We start from the raw sequence: 25,080 nt of genomic DNA, 5'->3' as shown, positions 1-25,080 counted from the left end.
AGGAATAACGTGAATTCTACGGCGAACCGTACGCGCATAATTTTCGCGCATGTAACAATTTTTAATGTTACCCGTTGCTAAGTGCGTTGCTAACGCTGAGGGTAATAGAACGGATTATGAACTGCGTCTAAACCAATCAGATTTCAGTATTTAACATGAAAGTATAACAATATCTATTGTATTATTCAGTAATCAAATATGTTAAATGACAACTCTTAATCGTAAATAAATGCATATTACATTTTATTTCAAGACTGGATGGGGGAGGGGGCGGAGTGATTCCTATCGATTGCAACTTTAATCTAAACCCAGGAAAATAAAGTTATATTAAAAGATTTACTAAAAATATTCAATGTTTACCTGGTTTATTGGCACATCATGGCTATTGTTTAGTTTCTGTAATTTAAACTTGTTATATAGTGACCAATAAAAATTTGAATTTTGTCTGTAGATATACTCTCGTGATAAAAAAGTCAAACTTTTATGTATCCGATCCATATTTGGACCTAATCTTCTAACAATGAATAACCATCGTTTATTAAATGCTTGCATTAAATAATTCGAAGCATTTTAGAGTAAAAAAGGATTTACCAAAAGTGTTTGAAAAAAAGTTATTACCTAAGCAGTACTAATTAATTAATGAAGATTGCATTAATAAGGTCTGTGATGACCAGCACTTTTTTTTAAAATAACAAAGTAAATACTAAGAATACCAATAAGTGTTCTGATGAAAAACTTTTGAAAAAAATATATATACCATATAGATTTTTTAAAAGTTGATTCTTATAGATTAATGGACGGTAAAGTAGCAACTCTTCAAAAACAGGAAAAAGTCATTTATTAGGACTTATTCCTCTCTTACATACTTACAAAAATCATACCTAATCCTGAAAATTATGTCTACTTTAATGAGTACATACATACATATCTGTTATGCATCCCGATTTATTGAATCTGGGGCTATTATGGATCGAATACCAAAATTTAGAGCAACTGTATGTATCTACGTGAAAAGAGAGTGGATTAGATTTTTAAAAGAGGTATTAATAGCGCACTTAATAAACGATTTGGCATCAAATATACTATCGATCCTGGAGTTTTCAGCACAATTTTTCAATGGTTCACAAATTATTGTCAATCTGTCAGTGCTCTACAAAATGTATGTTATCAGATCCTACGCGCGATGCGTGTAATCATAATGTCATTCAATTTCGGAAAAAATTGAGTTAATCAGATGCGGTTTAGTTTTTACAGACGCCTCATCCTGCTTCCGGTTTGCATTTTAATGGATTCCCTAGATTCTCCACTGAATTTGGTAAATAATGTCCTTTTTTGCTTGACTGTGTGGTTCGATTTCGTTAAACAACATAGAGATTGACATGTCTGTGTAACTTCTTGGTATATGCGCGTTGTTACAAGCCTTTATAACGCTGACATGCTTTAAATATATGGTCAGGTGTTGTCATCGATCGAACTTAAGAATGAAGTTGTGGGTGTGTCATAAAAGTTTACACTCGTTGGTTTGGTAGACTGAGCAATAAAAATTCATTAGCTAATTGCACAAAAAGAAGTTTGGTAGATGTGGAGTCAATGATGTTTAGATGTCACATGAAAAGATTATCCATTTAGAAAAAAAAATACATGTACATGTATAGGCCTATTGCATTGAAGATGACAAACTTTATATATAAAAATAAAGGAAGAGGGGACAGTGGGCATGCCTCTTTTCCATTTTACCTTTTGTTGTTGAGAAAAGTGTAAGCAATGCTAAAAATTGTGATGACACTGTGAAAGCTTGTCTGATTTGTATTTCCTGTGTTAGTAATATGTTTTACTGTGTGACCATTTGGAGAGTAAAACCAATAACACGATTTTAATAAGACATGAACAACTTGCTATGTTTAGGCTGCCCAATAAATTTCACAGCGATATGTAGAAAGTCACTTGTCTGTACTTCATAAGATATGACGTCATAGTTAACTTTGACGTCACGATCTGCATTCCTTTCGATCGTTCTTAGGGAATGTATCGTAACGTAATAAGTGATATTCATTGTGCATAATAAAACCACTTCATTCCTTTACATAGACACTGTTGTAAATGCTAGTGATACTAAATTCAATATCACCGATATAGAGTATAAAAAAAATCAACAGTTTTAAAGCTTCGTAATAGGTAAATAACTATTCATAAACTAATGGTTTTGAGACTCTCCCTGCTACGTGTAATCTAATGAATGGTGATATGTATATGCATATAAAAAACGGCTTGGCGCAAGTGAAAGATAAAAACAATCTTAGTATATTTTTCGTTAAATCGGGAGAGAAAATAAGTACCAATGTGAATCTTGCTGGGGGAAACCTACCGATTGACCCGATTTTGTGTAAATCGAGTCTAAAATGTAAAAATGTGCCCAATTTCGATGGCAGTGCGAAATGTTTTGACAATATTTCAAATAAACGAAATATTTATATGAACCCCAAGCAAGAACTGCAAAATACATTACTTATCGAAGGATTTTTCATAAAAATATTTTTGATTTAATGTCATTATTCACTTGTGCCGATGCAATTTTTATAGAGTTTTTACCGTGTTAGAATACACCCGTCACGTGCTTAAGAAAAATATATGACGTCACAAAAATATATCAAATATATAGTGTTGGATGCCACTGTTAACTTATGTAATAAAAGTTTAAAGAGACTCATTTGGTTAAAGTATTTTTTGATAATCAAAATAGTATCATTTTTCGATATATATTTAGCTTCTGACAGCCTTAACATAGCCGTGAAGTATCTTAGACAAGATTTTAGTCTGTATCATCCAGACATTTGTGTTGTCTATATATAGCCGAGCTTTGCTCTAATGAGTGCCAGTGGGCTTTGCTGAGATTGCTTCACCCTCTGTATAGATAGTTCAAGCATCTGTAATGACTTTATGGTACATGTTTCAGTGTAATCTAGGGATGGGAAGATCCACCGATGCACCGGTGCATCGCGGTATTTATTTTGACGATATTTGGATCGATACATTTACCATTAATACTACGATACCTTACCGAACTTTTTTTAATTTTCAAAAATATCCGAGCTTCATATATCAGCTATTTTTAGTCCGCGAGCCTAATATGAAAGTACAAAGATGGCGGAAAACCTCGTAAAATTGTCAAAACTGTTAGGAAGCTAAATATGGAGTGTGGAAAACTTTTGGAGTACTTGTTTATGAAAAACTAGTGTACACGAGATTAAAGTAATTTGTAAATTGTGCAACGCTCATTATGAATATAACAAAATAACTTTGGACATGAGTTAATACATCGGCAGGTTGAATAAATTTTAAACTTTTATTCATGTTTTCATTTCATTGCAATGTATCGTGATATGTATCGTATTGCATCTCATGTATCGTGATATGTACCGAATCGGCTCAGTACAATATCGTCCCAGCCCTAGTGTAATCCAGCCTTTAAGGTGGCTCACTACACCTTGAAATATTTTCTCAAATCAGCAGAAAATTACTTGATTATGATATATATCATAATGGATAAGAAGTATTTAAGTCAAATAAGCAAAAAAATGTGCAATTTTGGATAAAAATTTACATTTTCAAAAATTACAAAAGCTCCAAGCGGATGCAAACTCATGATCAGCTGTTCAGAAGCCCAATACTTTAGCCACTGAGCTACGACGATATACAACCGAACGGAACAATATAAAAAGTTTAACAAAATATTTAAATCGCCATCTTGTGACATAGTGTCTTAAAAAGTATAAGTCTGGGTGTAGTGAGGTACCTTATATGAGGCAATAATTGTTTTACTTAGTGCTGGTTGATTAAATGTTGTATGGTAGCTACAATTGTCTGTAAATCTTTTGCTCTACCTCAATGGTTTCAGTATGTCCAATAGAAACATTTTTTCAATGTAAAGATTTCAAAATAGCATTTTGATAATACACAGGCATAAGTCGGAAAAATTTGAAGGAGAAAAAACTGCATATCTAATAACATTAAGTAAGTACAAAAATTGAATTTCAAAAAAAAAAAAAAAAAAATTCCAAAAAAAATGTTAAAATGTTAAATGTTAAAATGTTAAAAATGTTAAATGTTAAATATGTTAAAAATATTAAAAGTTAAACATGTTGTTTCTACCATAACTCATGATCAGGCCCTTGAGAACTATTGTGACTATTTTAAAAATGATTGAGTTTATCAATATCTATTAAGGCTCATCAACAAGGTAGGAAAGCAGACAATCTTCTACAAAGCAAGAAGTATGAAGAAGCCATTGCTTGTCACCGCAGAGCTGCAGGTAGGCATGTATTTAAAAAGATAGCTTCCATAGGATAACTTGATAATACTCACAATATGACACAGTAAAACAGAGTTACAGCAAATAATTTACGCTTTTAACAAATTCACAGTAACAGGGAAGTCAATTTTATTTCCCTAATCCTCATATTGTAATATAAACAGATTTAATTTTAGATAACATGATTATAAAAAGAACAAAAAAAAGCTTGTCAGTAGAGCTTCTCATTAGCTGTGTGTTATTTTTCCATTTCTCCAAAATCTAGATTTAAAAATTCAAAATATATTTACTGATATATACATATTCTCCTCTGCATTTTTGAAAATGTGTTTTATGAATTAGATTTTTAATAACTGGAGCAGAATAATAACCAGTTCGAAGAAGATTGATTTAACACTTAAGGTCAATCATACATTTTAGGTCAGACTCAACCTATCTTCCTTTTTTTCTATTTTTTCCTATCGCCACAATGTGAAGATTTCTACTTAATAATTTCATAATTATATTTTTATTTTATATAATTCTTTTTTTATTTACCGGTAGATATAAATTGTTCAATCAAAAATGTATAGTACAACTTTATTTATAAACATTCGATTGCATTTTGCATGCTATTTTAAGGAAAATTTGAAATATTCTAGCCCCGAAAAGAGCCTGGTACTTTATGTACCATGATTTTTTGAGAATTAACAGGTGTAAATGTTAAAAAATAAGGAATAAAATATCAAGGAAAATTATATAAAATCGAGGGACATCTGTGTGTCTTTAATGATGATACTGTGGTTTCATCAATATTTGTTGAATACCAATTTTCGTGGATTTCGTTGTTTAGTTGATCCACGAAATTAAATGTTCATCGAAAAGCAATTTCTATTAACATTTTGTAGTGATAGGGTTATTGGCCAGGAATTTACCTATCCTTGAAACTATTATTTTCACTTCATCCACGAAAATTGATACCCTTGAATATTAATGAAACCACAGTATATGCTCAAGGTTGAGTTTTTTTTTCTCTCTTTCAGAGCACCTGCTACAGGCCCTGCAACTCTCTCCATCTCAATATGCACAAGAATCCATACACCTCCAACACAAGTTCCATCTAAAACAACAAGAAGCCATTCAGGTCAAAATTGAAAAAATCGAAAAGTTGAACAATAAGCTAGCAAGCAAAGGGCCAGAACTCAGGAACCAGTCAACTCAGACAGAAGCTAAGCTACTGTTCAGCTCCAATCATTTTGTAAACGACTCTCTATCTCAGGAATCCAATGTCAGGGTCATGCAGGCTCTTGCCGGGACTGACTCGCTTGTTGGACATCTGCTGCTGAAGAACAAACATTCAAATGACCAAGATGTGGAAAAGGAAAACAATGTAGGATATAACGCCTTTCAGGAAAATGTCACCTTACCAGGCACTGACAAAGATTATGAGTTTGTGATCAACCAATTAATGCAAGAAAACTTTGAACTGAAGAAGGAGGTTTCACAATTACATAAAGACTTGGATAATTCTAAAAAAGACAACAGATATCTGACTGATAAGGTGTTTAGATCAGAGAGAACAAAACGACATTCATATCCTGATGAAGTACATGGAGGCTTGGCCATTCCAGACATGGAACTTCCACCCTTGGAAATGCCTCAGTTTGATTTTGATTCCTTACAAGTGTCAACGAGTGACAACGACAGGGGCGAAAGTATATTTTCAACACAGTTCAAATGAAACTATCATTGTTTAAAGTCATTGTGAGCATATTTATTTAAAAAAAAGATTTTAATGAATATTTTATTTTGTTAGGATTTTATAGAATAACCAGAATTTTTGTTCATTTCAAACATAATGTTTCAGGACAACAGCTAACTGTGATGTCTCAAATACTTTGTTATTCTGTGGGAAAAGTGTTTAATTAAATGCATTGTAGAATAAATTCTATTTGCAAGAATTTAAAGTGACTTTTTATCCTGTTTAAAGATTTTTAGGGGTTTTTGTTATACAAATGTTGGACATAATTATAACTCAGCTTCACCAATATAAGTGATGCATGTTACAGATAAATTTTGATATGAATATCAATAAGATACACATGTAGAAACTGAACTAGAGATATGTTTTTATTTTTATTTTTTTTGTGTTCACATGCTTACGAGATATTTATATAACATAGGGATTGAAATTTAAAATTAAGCAAATGTCTATGTAGGCCTGGCATGAAATGAAAAGAAAAATATTCTTCTCTTGCAACAACATCTAGTAATATACATTGCTGAGTTCACATGGGTCAAAAGATTATTTGATATATTTTATTTAATAATTTATTGATCTAACAGAGTTATATCTCCTATACTGATTTTTTTGTCTATTGCAACTAAACTTTCAAATCACTTTTAATTATTAAACATGGAAAAATCTCTCTCTCTCTCTCTCTCTCTCTCTCTCTCTCTCTCTCTCTCTCTCTCTCTCTCTCTCTCTGATGTTTTAACGAAAGACATGCATGAAACTGCAGTGAGACTACATGTGTAAATTTGCATAATATGGCAGATGTGATATGAAACTTTAGTCTAAGTACAAATAATATCCAAAGAATAAAAACTTTAGTTTTATAACAATAGATTATTGCAAATTTATAGAATATATGCATGATTAAATCAAAATCTTAGGTATTCCAATTTTTTTTCGTCAGTTGAATTCGAACCCCAGATCACAAGAACATCTGGTTTTTTTACCAGGTAAAACTGTGCACGTGCATAGTAGAAGTGAACCGACCAAATATTTGTTGGAGATATTTACACTTTTGTTTCTTTGTCTGTGATAATATTACGAATCGATTTTGTAATGTACAGTCAAATAAATTCAAAATTAATGAGGTATTGTTGGGGCGTAATTTAAGCCGGGTTTGCATAATTAAAAGAAATGAAAGTCACATGCATGTAAATACGTCAGTATTCTAATATTTAATCGTACAATTGCTGAAAATTAAATAAGTGATAATTAATATCATGAGGCCATAACTTCGTTCGGGGCGGATGAAATCTATCATAAAGCCATTCGGGCGTTATTGGATTTGACAACGCCCCGACCAAAATTATAATCATAATACTTAAAGAATGACTCCTTATTTCTTAAATCTTACTTTAACTCAGGTGCCAAATTCGTGAAATCTTATACTGTTTAATGTTTTATATAACATTCCACAATTTAATCTACGAGATCAAATTACATCCCCCAACCAAACATTTTGCAAAGACGACAAAAATTTCCCATTTCTATGAGTACCGGTATTTGCATTATTTGGAATATTTTGCTCTATATATAGGCAGGAGAAATGCTAGGTATAATTTTATGTTATAATGTATAGATCTGATAAAGGATAAAGAATATAACTATTTTCGGAAACATAATTATATAAAAATAACTATATATAGTTTGATTTTTGCAATAGTTACATGTATATCATATTTCAAGTAGTACATGTACGTCATGTATATACGTGATAGGGGATAGGGTGCCAACAGAAAGAATGCTGTCTGCAGCAGTGTCATGATATCGGCAAGATTTTCTTGTATTTATTGATTTTCGACTAAAGATGTGTAAAATAAAATGCTTAAAAAAGAGATCTATACCCTAGTTATGTCTGTAGCTATGTCTTGGAGTATGTATAAGAACATTGAACTGAAAGGTTGTTCAACTTCTATTTTTCCAACATTTATTGTTTTCTTGGATGATAAAAGCGAGAGTGCAGGTTGAATTCATCTCCTATAATCAAATCTGTATTATTTTTTTTCTGACTATATAAACGATACATAAAACGAGATTTTCATATAGACGCGCAATAAAGGCAATATTTATGTGACAATATTAATTTTAGTGTTTTCAGCTGTTGGTTTTCTTTTTTCTTTTTTTTTTTAAATGTTTTTCCAATGTATGCGCAATTTTAGAGAAAAATATGAGGTTTTCTGGAACCCTCCTCCCCAGTTATTTTTAAAATAGTAAATACCCCATAAAAAGACCCTGACCCCCAACAACCCTTTAGGCAAGAAAAAGTATTAACCCTCCCCCCTCCAATCGGAACCGGGAATTTTTATGGATCAAAGCACAGAACGCGTGTTTTAAAACATGGAGGGAAATTGACTAAATCCGCCCGTAATTATTTAATTACCATAACAGAGTAACTGTATATAACTCATAATCAACTAGTGCATGTGAACTAGCTAGTAGATACTGATTATAAGATATATAATCACACATTTTTTTTTTTACAAATGCTGGATTTTAAAAAAAAAAGGATTGTTTCGAAATGTCGAGACCCTAGCTCGTGAAATAAAATGCAAAAACGAAAGTTTTATGGTATATTTCATATACGCAAGTATACAAATATATAATTGAATGAGATTATATTTATCGTTGCCGGGGGGGGGGGGGGGGTGGGGATTATGTTATGACGTCGACGAGAGGATTAATGTTACAGCTAGATGTAGAGGTTTGGTCCTGATTAAATGTTGATTTTTTATTATTTGCGACAGAGAAAATAGACTTAACACAATTCGACAATAAGATTAATACGAGTTCAATTTTTTTTAAACTTTACTCAATGTTTGAGATCAATATACTCTTTTTGATTATAGGTACCTCTAAAGTCGCGGGATATTTCTGCAGCGTTTCAGAGAATTATGCCAAACTGAAATAAAAAAAAATTACAACGCAACCATTTCTTTAAAAAAAAATATATATAACAAAAATTATTCTGTTCATGTAAATGAAAACCATGGCGCACAAGCTGTGAACGGTTATCGAACAATTAAAAGAGTGTCAGCAGTCAGCCCCCCACCCCCTCCAAATTAGAATTTTATCTTGAGGGAGGGGACGCATATGCTAGTATAGAAAGACTTGTTTTCAATTTCTACGCAGGACGATATTATAGGAAATTTATAAAGTGAAGGGGATTTGGTGTAGGTGGGGGATTCGGGGAGGGGAAAGGAGTTATCAAAAGGGTCATTATTTGAAAGTACATTTTAGGAAACCCTATATATCTTCACTACAGTGCTATTTCAGAGACCAGATTTTCTTTTAATCCGATGAAATATGAGTTATTAGAACCCACCTATCAAAAAAGATTATCGAGTATATGTACATCTGGGCTGCTCCACGTACAATTATACAATATTGACCGGGGTTGAGGGCAAAGTCCAAAGGGACGAAATATTGCCCGACGCGAATCAATGTTGCCCGAAAACACAGTCAACATTTGTTTTGTTATATGAAGAAACAAACCAAAAATCAAGAAAGGATTTGAAAACAGATCGCCATAATTTCATTGACTCAACATAGAATTCACAAATTTAATTTTGCGCAAAGTTTATTTTCAAAATATCGCCGGCATCAAAAGGTCACTGGTGATATTCCACCGTGCGTAGGAAGTAAGCTCAAGATGTTTTACCTGATTTTACTTCACAATAATTCGCAATTCCATATCCCCGTTATGAAAGCGAAGCGTCGCATTGCGCGTCCGTTGTTTACCTGCCTTGACTGATTGACCGGTCAATATTTTTCGGACGAGCTAATATAACATTATTGACTATTCGTCTATATAGAGCTATATGGTGAGAATATACTACTGAATATAACAACAGTTAATAGTAAATATGTACTATACATTTGGAACTATTTAATTATTGTTCTCTTTCTTCCTGTGTGAAATTAATCCTTTAATAATTGAATTTCATCAACAAGCGATCGTCAGTCTATAATCTTCAATTGACTGAGCATTGTTCTTCTCCAAATCTCTTCATCAGCTCTGCGGAACGAGGTCAGCAGAGCAAGTGCTTGCGAGCGCACGACCAAATTTGCTTTGCTGCTATTGTGAATTCACGCGAGCTCTCGCGAGCACCCGGCTGTTCAAGATCGTAGCTGCTAGCCTAGCCGCTAGTCGTAGATATCTAGGTCTATTGAACGGACCGCTAGGTCTCAGATTTGAAGTTGGAAATATTCAACTAAAGATTAATTACATCGACATAATTTGTTAATTTTAAGCGGAAATATATATTCACTTAAAGGATGAATAAAATATCATTAAATAAATAGATTTTATGTTTGTTACAAAGTGGTAACTACGGTGGCCATCTTGAATTTAATGCTTAATAGCATAAAATATTTAGGCTACGAATATCTACGTAGCGGCTAGGTTAGCTTACCGTTCAACTATGTAGTCCTTCGTAGCAGCTACGATCTTGAACGCAGCCATGAACTCGCCTCTGATGTTTCTTGCCGTTGCAATATTGTTCAGCATGTATTGCACGTGATATAAAATTAAAAAAAAACTTTTGGCATTGTGTCAAATTTCGATTACTAAACAAGACGCTTGGGAACTTAGACCTCTTATTATAACATTTCTTGCCAATTTTAACCCAATATTTTTTAACCCAAACCAACATGATAAATTGCACTAATTTATCACAAGAAAGTTAAATAACTTTAAAGGAATTTGAAAAAGGAAATAAATATTGGATTCCATGTTTTGCAAATCATCCACTTATAAATCACGTTGTATTCCTGCACGACACTGGAAGTAATTGTTCTCGGATCTGGAAATTCCTTATCCGTCGGAGATACTCCCATGGTATTCCAATGTTGAATGAAATTCAATTTTTTTGGTCCGCGTTGCAAAAACTCTATAATGGGAGTGAATTTAAACTGGCTGCCCACCTTACTTTGTGATAAAAATGTGATTAATGAAGTATCATTGAAAAATGAAGTGCTATATGCTGTTTTTACTGAACTGAATGAATAGAAGATCGGAATTGAGCACACCGTTTAGAAAAAAACATTATGTATCGATGTTGGCACACGGTATATAGATATTGTCACAATTGCATTCAAATTGTATACTAGGTTCTTAACACATTTCACCAATCTGGTAAAAGGATGGTCCTTGTAAGTCAAACAAAACAAAATTTACAAAACAAACACAATTTATTTACAAATATACAATAATTAGGAGGTTGTTGACATCAGTTCTATCGGATGGACTAGATGGCATTCGACAAGACGTCTCACATAAGGTAAGTTTTCCGTAGAGTGGGAAAGCATAAGTTTTTGGTTTGGATATTAATTGTCCCACCATAAGTCCTTCCACGGATATAACATGGTCCACCACGTGCACGTGCCCACTCCGTGGTCACCTATTTAAATATCGAACAACGTGGCATAATAAGTTTTCTTATACACCTATTTGAAATTAGATACATATACTGACTCATTAAACACACCGCTGCAGTATATTACAATTCTGGGCTACCGTAACATAACAGCTATTTAAATTACAATTTCACATACCTGTAGTCTAACTCTACTCACAATGCAGAATTAATATCAACCATAAAAATAGAAAAAATGTAACACTTACTGGGTTGTATCTCTCTCACACAAATAAGCCCACACAGGGATGCCGTTCCCAAGATCACACAGCATGGGAAACGCCCAAGATATCTCACCAAGAGTACAGACACGTCCACACAGCGTGTCGCCCAGAATACATCTAACCTCACTCTTCAAACCACTAAGCAAGTTTATTTAAAAATAAATAATACCTGTTAAACAGGTTTTCTCCAGTAGTATTACTACACCCAGTGACCACTCATGCAAGCAAAAATATATAAATAACTCGAAAGTATGAAAATACATTTCAAACAAAATTTAGATACTAGAACTCAACCAAAAGTATGGGAGTATGGTTGGAACATAATTGTGACAGATATCAATACTAGATCGGTATAAGTTATGTAAAATATTATAGCTGTAGGACGAAAGAAAACAATTACGCATAAGATGATTTAAAGGGGCATGGTCACGATTTTGGTCAAATTTTATTTTTCTGTTTTTATTATTTACAATGCTTTAGGAATGCATTTCTAATGATGAAATGAAATTTGGGTGCCAGTCATTTAGTTTTAAGCAAGATACAGGGCTTACAATTCTTCGTATTGTAAACAAAGCTCGTGCCCTGTTTTTGTTTACATAGGTTCAATATACCAGTAAAAATTCTTTTTCAAGCTGATTTGTTTATCTTCTTATTCATTTTAAGCATAAATAAACAGTTCCTAATAAATTAAATAATTAACACATTCATTTGAGGTCTTAAACTGGAATTTTCACTTCAACATTTAAAATGTAAACAAAAGCTTTGTTTACATAGCGAAGAATTGTAAACTCTGTAACTCGCTTATAAATCAACAAATGACACCCAAAATTTGGTTTCCTATTATTAATGCTTCACTGAAGCATTGTAAACATTAAAATTGAAAAAATAATTTTCGACCAAAATCGAGACCATGCCCCTTTAAACAGCACTTAAATACTTACTCTATAGTGTATTTCACATTTAGTTCTCATTCGTTACTCATTCGTGCTGATACGTAGGTTTGTAGCAATAAAAAAGTAGATGCCTTTATTACTCCAAAATCCGCATTTTTATAAACTCAAGATTGGTATATGAAGATAACTTATATTTCGATGTACATGTTTATTAATTTCATATCATACATAAAAATGATGATTCGTTTTATTTTAAGTAAGCCCCAGTTGACATGTTCCTAAAGGTCTCTTAGGACTACGTTTTAAGTACGTCTTAGTCTAAACTAAGTCAGTTTCTCGAAGCACTCCTAAATCTATGTATATACCGCGATATCTTTCTCGTAGCTTTAGGAGAGCACACACCTTGTCCTAAGACCATCCTAATGCTACAAAATCACATTTTATAGGAACTTAGGACTGTTGTGACGCATTTTCTTAAGGCCGGTAGAATACGGCAATCATGTCTATAATTCCAGCATTTTCGACAAACTTAAACTCCTAATCCGGGAGCAGGGTGTATGTGTCTGGGAGGGGAGGGGGGGGGGGGGTACTCATTTATTCGAAAACAATATCAACTGTAATATATCACAATATATAAATAGTGCCTGTTTGGGAGGGTAACTGTTGAAATTGGCACCCTGAGAAAACCATTATCAACCGACGCGAAACGGAGGTTGACAATGGTTTTCGAGGGGTGTCAATTTCAACCGTTATCGTCCCAAACAGGCACTATTTATTTGATTATACTGAATGTCTTATTTTTAAAGAAGATTTTACTGCTTTTTTTATAGAAATAAAGTGAATTGTACGGCGAACCGGACGCGCATAATTTACGCGCATGTAACAGTTCGTTGTGTTACCCGTTGCCAAGTGTTTTGCTAACGCAGAGGGTAATAGAACGGATTACCAACTGCGTCTAAACCAATTAGATATCAGTATTTAACATAAAAGTATAATAAAACTTAATGTTTATTTTAACATATATGGAAAGGGATATCCAATGCTGCATTCCTGAAAAATTATACGAATTTATTTTTCCTTCACAATTTAATGTGTGTTTGGCGAAAGATGAAAAATATCCAATTATTTTTAATAACTACAATAAATACTAAGTAAGTTACATTCACTGTTTTGATCATTTAACCCCCCCCCCCCCAAAAAAAAAATGATACAAATGTCCTCGGCTTGAGAATACAGGTTTATATAAGCCATGCATGATCATTCTTAATTTTTATCACTTCAATCTAAAAAAATATATTAATCTAAAGAATATTCACATAATGTTGAATAAACTGTATAAATGTATTTTCGAGATTGATTAAAAGTTTACAACTAATTTTTATTTAACCGGTTAATGAATTATCTATATTACAGATTACAGGGAAATCGGGGTGTTGGTAACATCAAATTTTATGAAAAAGCGCAGGCTTATGTATTACTTGAATGACAAGAGTATAGCAATTTTTCATCTTTGCTAGCCAAGAGTTTATGATCCACTCTGCTTCTCTACATCTTTGCTAGCCAGGGGTTTACGATCCACTTTGCTCCTCTTCAACAAGCGAAGGGTTTACGATCCACTCTGCTTCTCTAAAACAGGGTATTGTAGGAGCAAGTTGGATCGTAAACCCTTCGCTAGTTGTAGGTTGTATAGCAGCAATGTGGATCGTAAACCCTTCCTAGTTGTATAGAAGCAAGATGGATCGGAAACCCTTTGCTAGTTTTATAGGAGCAAGGTGGATCGTAAACTCTTCGCTAGTTGTAGGTTGTATAGGAGCAAGGTGGATTGTAAACCCTTAGCTAGTTATATAGGAGCAAGGTGGATCGTAAACCTTTAGCTAGTTGTATAGGAGCAAGGTGGATCGTAAACCTTTAGCTAGTTGTATAGGAGCAATGTGGATCATAAACCTTTAGCTAGTTGTATAGGAGCAAGGTTGATCGTAAACCCTTAGCTAGTTGTATAGGAGCAATGTGGATCCTAAACCTTTAGCTAGTTGTATAGGAGCAAGGTTGATCGTAAACCCTTAGCTAGTTGTATTAGAGCAGTAAACCCTTTGCTAGTTGTATAGGAGCAAGGTTGGTCGTAAACCCATTGCTAGTTGTATAGGAGCAACGTGGATCGTAAAACCTTCGCTAATTGTATAGGAGCAACGTGGATCGTAAACCCTTCGCAAGTCGTAGGTTATATAGGAGCAAGGTTGATCGTAAACCCTCCGCTAGTTGTAGGTTGTATAGGAGCAAGTTGGATCGTAAACCCTTCGCTCGTGAACCCTCTGCTAGTTGTAGGTTGTGTAGGAGCAAGGTTGACCGTACATGTAAACCCTCCGCTAGTTGTAGAGAATTCGAAGCTGAGTGGATCGTAAACCCTTCGCTAGTTAAAGAGAAGCAGAGTGGACCGTAAACCCTTCGCTAGCGATGAGGCAGCTGTTTCATTACACAAAAGTGTTTGTTGTTTTAATTATAATTATTGGTTTATTAGCCAAAAGCTGCCCCAATATATATTTTCTTTACACAAAATAGTTTTTGGATTTCTGGGTTTTTTGTTTAAACTAAATTGTTAAAGTAAATGTATGTTTTTGTAAATGTTTACAAATTAAAATGTTCCCTGTCGAAATTTTCAATATTTAATCCTGCACACGTCTCTTAAATTCTATCTGTATGAATTATGTAAAAAATAAAAATGATTTCAGTGGGATTGACTATCTTAACTTAAGATTTTCCTAAGTTACCACCGAGCTTCATAATTAAAACGTGTCATAAGTTGATCTTAGGATGTTCCAAACTTTTTTTCCTAAATTATATCTAAGGAACGCACTTAGGTCGAATCTTCTTAGGAACATACTTAGGTCATATCTCAAGAACACACTTAGGTTTTATCTTAGGAACACACTTATGTCATATCCTAGGAACATACTTAGGTCATATTTTAGGAACGCACTCAGGTCATGTGTTAAGGAACATGCCCGCTGTGTTCTGTTTTTAAAATTCATCTTGTAAACGGAATAATGTGTATTTATATGAAATTAATTTTTTTTTAGTATTAGGGCATATAATTAATTTAACGACACCTTTTTCTATCAATTTTTAAAGCATTGTTGTTGTTTCATGTATCTGGAAGCTAAAAACCGGCAAAATGACATGATGTCAAAAAATTCTTAAATTACATGTAGCAGATCACAAAGACGCTAAAAATCAATACCTTTCACACAGTACGTCCATTTCCAAAGTTTCTTAGGAGACAATAAAAGCGAGAAGGGCTTCACTATACGGATTTCACACCAAAACGGAGACTTAAATACTCAACTCTTTACCCAAAGGTTACTTAAACTTACATTGTGGGAAAAAAATTCAAGGAAGTTTTAGAATTAATGCTAGCATATTAGGTTTAACTATTTAGGTTTAACTATTTACCATCCCAAGTGGAGTGATAATATCATACTTAAAATAGTTACTTTTTAACTCTCAAACAGAATTGCAGTTTAAGTTCATATGTAAGATATTACAAAAAAAAATCATTAAAGATAATGCACACACATTTAAACTTTCACATGCTTAGGAAAGGGAAAAGAAAGTGCAATTGAGATAGCTTGGGAGTATAACATAGTTAACCTACATCTGATTCATAATAATAACAAATCTAGACCAGATCACTCGGGTCTGTTCAATGTATATACTATCTTTCCAAGCGTCTGCCCGCTCAAAAGTACTTCTATAATCGTGCAGTTGAAATCCCTAACAAAATATTTCAATAATCACATGTTTACTCTACAGCTTAAGTTTCAAGCTTACAAATCTTCTTTTAATTATCTTTTAATATTCTATTTCCAGACTTAACATGGTCCCCTAGAAACACTTTTTTCGGCGTCTTCAATCTTAGATTACATAACTCTGCACGTAGTAGTGCCCATGGATTTAAACGTTCAACAAGACTAAAAAACAGTCTGACTTCTCTAATGCAAGTATCACCGTCTCCTGGTTTAATTGCTATGTAGCTATAGAAAGCATGTCTATTCAGAGAAAATTTAATTTTACACATATCAAAACTATAAACAAGAAACACGTTTCCTGTCGTTGTGACCATTAATGCAGTAATTTGTTCTTCGCAGGCAGGTTCAAGTAGAATCGTGTTTTAAAAGGGGGGGGGGGGCTCTTCCAAAAATCATGTTAAGAAAAAAAATATATAATGAAAGTAAAAATGGAAATTTTGAAACTCTTAATAAAAATCATAAATTGTGGGGTCGGGGGGGGGGGTGCTTAGTATTTCTTTAGCTTCATTTTCACTGATGATGTTCTTATTTTTTAATTCCATTCATTACATTCTCCCAAAAAACGTGGGAGGGCAAACTCCAGCATTATACATATACACGTGTTATTCAGTTTCTAATATGTAAATTTCAGGAAATTGGCTGTTGCGATAAAAAAAATGTGATGTTACGAGCCTGCTTCGTATCTATGATATTAAGGAGGCTGAATGGTCAACAAGTCAAAAACCGGACCTGCCTTTTCCTGTCGTTGTGATCATTATTGCAGTAATTTGTTCTTCGCAGGCAAGTTTAAATTTTACAACATGATAGTTTTGGCCGTAAACTATCATTTAGCAAAGAAAAAAATACAAATAGTTCGCCTTTAAAATTGGAACATTTTCCGATATCTTTTTACAGAGCTCTTCGTATAAAAGAGGTAAATATAGCCTTAAAAAAGAGAGAGAGAGAGAGAGAGAGAGAGAGAGAGAGAGAGAGAGAGAGATTGCATGGTGAAAACAATCGTGAATGAAAGACTGTATTTATAGAAATCAAAAACAACGTAGTTCCTGACTTTGATTTCTAATTTTTTGTAATTTAATTCATATATATATATATATACATGTTTATATATATATATATATATATATATATATATATATATATATATATATATATATATATATATATATATATATATGTCAGAGGCAGTCTCGGTCACGTCTTAATACAAAAAATAATATTCCTTCTTTTAAAACCTAATGATTTTTTTTCGAAATCATATCATAATGAAAAAATTCAGCCACTATTGCTTTTGCACAAAATCACGAGATCATGAAATCGTGAGTGACTTTGTTTTTTGCGACATCCAGTCGTAAGGATATAAGGTGTTTTTGTTGAAATTCGTTTACTGTGTATCAATACTTTTAATTATCTACGGAGAGAGAGAGAGAGAGAGAGAGAGAGAGAGAGAGAGAGAGAGAGAGAGAGAGAGAGAGAGAGAGAGAGAGAGAGAGAGAGAGAGAGAGAGAGAGAGAGAAGTTGCATGGTGAAAACAATCGTGAATGAAAGAAATCAAAAACAACGTAGTACCTGACTTATATTTATAATTTTTTTGTAATTTAATTCATATATATGTCAGAGACAGTCTCGGTCACGTCTTAATACAAAAAATGTTTTTTTAAACACAAAAACCAAATTCGAACTTAGAAATCATGCATGATGACAGGGTAACGAAAGGTCTCCTAAGTTTCTTGTTCACTTAGACAGTACATGTTCAATGTTTTTTTTAATGTTTATTGTGGATACAATGTATTAAAAACGGACATTTTCCCCACTAGCTTTCGAAACATATGATGGTTTATAAACACAATATACGTGTTGTTTCACATACCGTTTTTTAATCACATTTTGATGTGATGTTGATACACTCCTGCGAGTTCAAGTCAACAACCGAGTTATGATACAACTGGGATTTCAAAAAAAATATTTTTTTTTGACAAAATTCTTTTTAGGTACGATTAACTGTGACAAACCCCCAGTTGTCATGTAGCAGATTACTTTAATCAAACCGTTCAGAGGGCCACGTGACCTTCCGGTTCTCACATTGCTTTGTAATGTCATCCAGAGACCAATTCAGAGTGACATGAACCAATGACGACCGTTCCCCCTTTAAATCCGTAGGATTTGTACAATGGCGTCTGGGGAATCGAGCGCGTAAGTATTAATTCTCGTCTCGTGACTTACAAAGTCTCGTCATATCATTAAACTGGTTACCACTAGCATCCAATTAGAAGGGATATACAGTTGAATACCGGAAAAAAATCATTCAAGCTAGAAAAAAAATAAATAACAATGTTACAAGGTCAAATTAGGTATATCAAGTTAAAATACGAAAATAGATTCAATATATAAATGAAATATAAACACATTAAGAATTTTGGTCATGTGCTTATGCACGCTTCCCGCTAATTTAGAAAAAAACAAATCTGTAAATAGGATCCTTGTGATGGCGGATTTGCAGATTAAAAATAAACTGTAAAAAAAAAAAAAAAACAATAACCAAAAAACCCTAAAAACCAAGTACCCGTTTTACAAATTCAGCATAATTAGGACCAAGTTATATTATAGTTCAGAACTTTTCTCTAAGTCCATTACTTATCCATTTTGCTATTCAAGCCGCATCTTATAATTTCCTATGTTATGTTTCAACTTTAAGGCAGGCAAATCGATGTCTGAGAAACACACTTAACATGGTGACTGTTTTATTCTAGCTATTGGAATGAATTGTGTTCACATTAAGTTAAACAAAAATGTCTACATGCATATACTTATTTCATTTAAACTTTTTCACGTCATTTAAAAATTATCTCAAAATATATTTACTTTACATTTCTTCTATTTAATTTATTTGATTTAAGAATGCCGATGCTAGCTACGCCAAGGGAATGCTGGATCGTTCAAAGTTTATTGGCTTCCATTCCCCATTCTTGATTCTTCTATCAACTGAGCTGCATTTCTTTGCAGTGTCACTGCATGTAAGTGTTGTATTCTATTTGGAATGAACATGAATCGTCAAAGGATTTCACAACCAACAGAACACTCTTGATTTAGGAACAACCCCACATTTGTAGATGTTAACACATTTACTATTAAAATTGACGTACTAGACAAAAATGCACCCGATCATTTATAAAAGTTAACTCAAATTCAAGCAATGGCCATTGTTTAAAGCGATCATATTAATCCAAATGATGATTGAACAAAGAAAGATATAAAAAATAGTATCAATGCATTCTCTCTCATATTCAAAGAATACACAGATGTATGATGTATTTTATTTCTATTCTTGTATGCATGTGAATGTTAAATATTATACAAGATAGACACTTCATATCTATTTACTCATTTTATTTTTCCTAAGGCGTATACAGGTAGACAAAGGTATGAATTTTCACATTCACAAAAAACGTTTACTGTTATATTAAAAATAATTAACTTGTTGTTATCTTAAACTCTATGTTCCGTTAGGAAACATCTTAGAAAATCTTTGTGAAACGAGCTCTGAAATCTTAACCTCGTATCACACCGCAGTTCAAAACACTAAATTGGTGTTTAGTCTAGAGCCTCTCTCCTTGAAACATTTAGTGACCTAGAACTATCAAATAGTATTGTCAACAAATAAACAGCCTTATTTCTATTGTTTTTTTTTTTTTTTTTTTTTTACATTTTTGAGCAGACTTTTGATAATATGCAAAACAATAAACATACTAGTTACTTTGATTTGATTTCTTGTAGTACATAATATTAATTTTCTTTCGGCCTAATTCATGATATGATATGAGAATAAAAAAAACCTAAATATTTAATAAACACGAGAGCAAGGCTTAATGATAAATCAATAGATAAATTGTTTTTATATATATATTGAAATAGTTATAAACTTAATTCTGTATTTTGGACATAAGTGCAATGGCTTCCTTATCTATTTGAATAAAGATATCTTTTTGTTGAAACATGATGTGCCCCATTCTTCAATGCAGTTGAATCCGCAATTTCATGAGACGTACACGTATTAAGAACAAGACGGTTACACTCTACGTCACTTTAAGGTAATGGCGGATCTTGTTATTCTTTTTTCGCAATTTAAATGCAAATTATATCCTACTGACATTTGAAAGTAAGGAAAAACCACTGTCAGCATAAACAATATAAAAATCACCATGATGTTATCATTATACAACCACAGCATAATATAATTAAGCATTATTTTATCATGATATGACCGCTGACGGCTTTTATCATCTTTATCATTAAATACCGTGAAGCACATCACGTTATAAAAATTTTATCAAGAAATTACCCCACAATAATATGAAAAAGTTCCATATCCATAGCATAATATGATCGCTCCATTTCATCATGATATAACCTCATCACATGTAATATAAAAAAAGCTTCATTTTATCATGATATAACCTCATCACATGTAATATAAAAAAAGCTCCATTTTATCATGCAATATCCATGATAATACGAATAAGCTACATGTGTACATCTTATCCTGACAAATCTCAACATCATTATGTAAAAAAGTTTAATTCTATGATTACCACACACAAACGTCCATGTTATGCTATAAGTACCACAGCGTAACACAAAAACCAAGGCTCCATTTTTTTATGAAATAAGTACAAAACTTATAACTTACATTTTTAAGTTTTCAATTTGTTGTTGTTTAATATTTTGCAAAACAATGATTGGTGATGTAAGCCTTTTTTAGTGATAATGCCATTGTGTGACGTCATGTGTAGGTAGCACACAACGAATCTTAGTTTTTACATAAAAAGTAAAAACATACTGAATCTCATCTCCATCATACCTTAACTTACAATTCATAAACAAATCACCATGAACTCATTTCCCACCGGAAGGAACTGTCTTGTTCCCGACGAAGCCTAATCCTAGTGATGACTTCTTAATCTTTTGTCATTTTTTAAATTAATGGCGAAGTGACATTTAATTATTAATATTAGTAGTATTTAGCGGATAAACAATTTTTTTTAATTTTACGTCTTTCGTTACTCGTCTGACTGGAGATATATTTGCACGCGAGTTCAGATTAAAGTGTCGGATTGACATGAAACTAACGTGATGGTGGTTGAAAATTGACGATGGCAATTTACAATTTAACCTCCAGTTCCCGCCAAAAATCCTTCAAACACAGCATGAAACTGTGTGCAAATGATGTCATTATATTGTAAAATCAATGAAACTAAGTGTGTGTTAGACTGAACGTTTCATAAAATTGAGGTCATTGTACCGTTACATTTATTTTTTGTAAAAAGAACAATGAGAAACTAAATTTAGGGAGTGTTTATTATAATTATGTATTCCAATAACATTGCTGAACCCAAACTGTTCTTATCTTAGTAGATCAGTCCAAAGCACATAAAACGGCTCTAAGGTTTACACAAGTTATGGTGTGTATAGAATGAACAAGACTAAAGTATACAATGTAAATAGCAGATAGCTCCACAGATGCACTCCGATGTTTTCTGTATTATAATAAACCATTGGTTTGCATGGTAAATACTGTGGTTTCATTAATATTCAAGGGTATCAATTTTCGTTTATAAAGTTAAATTCACAGTTTCAAGGATACGTAAATTCGTGGCCAATGACCCTATCAATACAATATGTTAATAGAAATTCCATTTCAATAAACATTTGATTTCATGGGTTAACTTAACAACGAAATCCACGAAAATTGGTATTCAACGAATATTGATGAAACCACAGTAGGTTCAAACGGGAAAATTGCACATAGTTCCCTGCATGGCCCTGACATTGACGAGTTTTTTTTTATATAGATAAACCAGTTGTTACCAATTTTATTTAATTAGATGTATTAGATCTTATATAGGTGCGAACTAACTAAGTGCTAGTGGTTAGAGCTTTGTAATATACATTTTATGATATGCAAAACATGGTTGTAATAAAGACTTTATTTTGACTATCACAATGAATATGTGTCGTTTATTTTTTTTCTTGTTCCAAAATCAATAACATCTGATTTTAATTTGAAGCAATATATTAAATTACGACTCAGTGAATACAACGCACTTGGAAATTAAAGTTCAATGGAAAATGGAATCATACAGCTAAAATACCGCAACGATCTGCAAAGTATCAGGCTCATTATCTGTTTTCGTCTGGTAATGGCACCCACCCAACCAATCCCTACGGGCCCCCAAAATATAGAGTAAGTCTTAAGCCTTAACCTTGAGTCTATAGCTATTTGACCTTCACATTTAAAAACAAAAGAAGTCATGTGTGTGTAAGGTGTAAAAATGTCTTAATTGAAATTTATATGGTTGTATAAAGATCTAAATTGATTTTTTCTAATGACTTTGAAAATAAAAAGCAATATTAACTTTCGTAATGAAACAATGCGGTCAAATGCAGAGCGAGGGATAACCTCAATATAAAAAAATGTTACAGGAATAAATGTATCTATGTTCATGACCGTAAACTCATTCAATGGCCCCTTAAAAGGAATATCATCATTTTTCTGTTTAATTCTTTGTTTTATTTGTCAAATATACCGGTACGTGTAAAGTTATTTTATAATTTCCGTTTTGACCCAAATGCACACAATTTAGAAATATCACATTACAACGTAAACCTAAGTTTTACGTCGTTTTATCATTTTCAGCATAAAACTGCGTATATCTAAACAGTTTTAAAAAAAAGCATGCTTAAACAAACAATATATTTTCATCACAGGTGGACATATCCAAGACTTATAAGTGACAAAAATATTTTCCTTGTTCAACGCGTCGCTTTATATTTCCCATTCGAAAAAAAAATTCAAAAAAGATAAGAATAATGGCAATTTTTGAATGATTTTTATTCAATCATAAAAATAATTTATGATAACCCCCGACCGTATTTGATAACATCATAACATCCAAAGAATGATTTCTTGCAAGTAAAAATACTTACGTTATACATTTTATATAATTTTCAGCAATTGTACGATTTAATATCAAAATAGTCATTGGTGAACTGTATTGAACTACACATACGATTACAAAATCGATTTGTGGTGTCATTATTGACAACGTCCCTGGAAAAAATGTATGTATGATAAAAACAATTTACTACAATGCATCACTGTATCTGGGTTTACCGTAACTCCATTGTTCTAAGTAAGAATCACCATTTTCTACAGTAGCCATGTTTTTTCTTGCCCTTTTTTTACATACATTTTACTGTGACTTTTTCAGTAAAACTAAATGTGTACTATCATGCGCGGATCTAAGGGGTTAGGTGGGATAGGGGTTTAGGGGTCAGAGGGATAATAGTGTTTGCAGCGGGATTCGAGGCCTATTTTCAGTAAATATTTTGAATTTTTCAGGGGGACCCTAACACACCCACACATCCACCCCCTCTACCTCCGCGCATGACCACATACATGAACAATAACATGCCGAATATGCATGCCGGGGGTTTCTATACAATTTTTTTTGTTTTATTCAATTGTTTATTGATATACATGACATTTTTTTCATTCCTTTCGTTCATTTTTTATACAATCGTTGCTATGACAATTAGAAATATGTCAACCGTATAATCAAAAATACGAAAAAGTTCATTTAAACAATAAAATGCTTTCTTTGGGGATTCATTCGGGATATGAAGGTAGCCACATTGCAGAAAAAATACATATGTAATTTTTTCTGCAATGATCGCTACCTTCATAACCCGCATGAATCATCAAAGAAAGCATTTTATCAATTATATTAACATCTTTCTTTTAACTAATTAATAAATTGATTATGAAAAGTTAGTAAAATTCACTAAATTACTGTTAATATACATAAGTACGTTAGCTATAGTCTGTTCCAAGTTATTGCTTCCATCGCTTTTTGATGATTTTTAATAAAATTACACATACTTCTGAAAGAAATACAGTTGAAATCATTAAAAGGGAATATATCCAAGATATCTTCATTGAACAATTATCCCTTTCCACTCAGAAAAATTCACAGGAACGAAAACAGATTCCTTACGGAGATTTATAATGGGGAATGTTTACATCTTTTCTCCATTCGGAATACACTCGGAATACATCGCGCAATTTTTTAACGTTATCATCCGGGCTTATTAATGGCTGATGCAATGCAAAAATCTCCGTAGACTTTCAATTTTGGGATGTGTATTGAAACCTGAAGCGGTAAAGGGGGCGTTTCAAAACAGATAATCTGGACATTTTTTTATATTAGTGGATGAACGTAGTTTGAGCACAAAGGTATTTACTATTATTTAAATATCAAGCAAAAAGTGGTGGCAGCAAAAACTCGGGACAGAGTATAAAAGAAACAGCCAAATCGTCTCCTGTGAGACTTTGAGTCTGATATCATCATGATTATTTTGTGCAGTCCGTGAATTTTCTTAGGTTGCTGGTGGTTTCGACCAATCGATAAACAGGGCGTGCCCATTTCATTCCTGTCAGTATCTTGTCAGTTTCAGCCGTTGTAGATTTCGACCAATCGATAAACGGGGCGTGTATATTTCAGTCTGGCTGTTTCTATAGAGCTATGAATTAACTATATGTTTCCGTAAGAAATAGAGGAAATAATACTTTGTAGATGTAAATATATATCTATAAATGAAAACGATAA

General features: G+C 32.7%; 1 protein-coding gene and 1 long non-coding RNA gene across 2 annotated transcripts; both read left to right on the top strand.

The window, feature by feature from the left end:
* The first annotated feature begins 1,242 nt into the window (after nucleotides 1-1,242).
* On the top strand, nucleotides 1,243-6,088 carry LOC105336883 (nuclear receptor-binding factor 2). The gene is made up of 3 exons (XM_011441365.4): nucleotides 1,243-1,315; nucleotides 4,225-4,309; nucleotides 5,332-6,088. Exons 1-3 carry the CDS (start codon nucleotides 1,286-1,288, stop codon nucleotides 6,027-6,029), a joined length of 813 nt encoding a protein of 270 aa, XP_011439667.3. The 5' UTR covers nucleotides 1,243-1,285; the 3' UTR covers nucleotides 6,030-6,088.
* A 5,078-nt stretch (nucleotides 6,089-11,166) lies between these two features.
* On the top strand, nucleotides 11,167-11,962 carry LOC136274276 (uncharacterized). The gene is made up of 2 exons (XR_010712550.1): nucleotides 11,167-11,362; nucleotides 11,394-11,962. It is a non-coding gene; the product is annotated as an uncharacterized lncRNA (long non-coding RNA).
* Nucleotides 11,963-25,080: the final 13,118 nt, after the last annotated feature.

Source organism: Magallana gigas, chromosome 4 (assembly GCF_963853765.1).
Source record: "Magallana gigas chromosome 4, xbMagGiga1.1, whole genome shotgun sequence".
Taxonomy (NCBI): domain Eukaryota; kingdom Metazoa; phylum Mollusca; class Bivalvia; order Ostreida; family Ostreidae; genus Magallana; species Magallana gigas.
The sequence above is the reverse complement of the archived record's forward strand: the minus strand, read 5'-3'. Positions and strand labels throughout refer to the sequence as shown.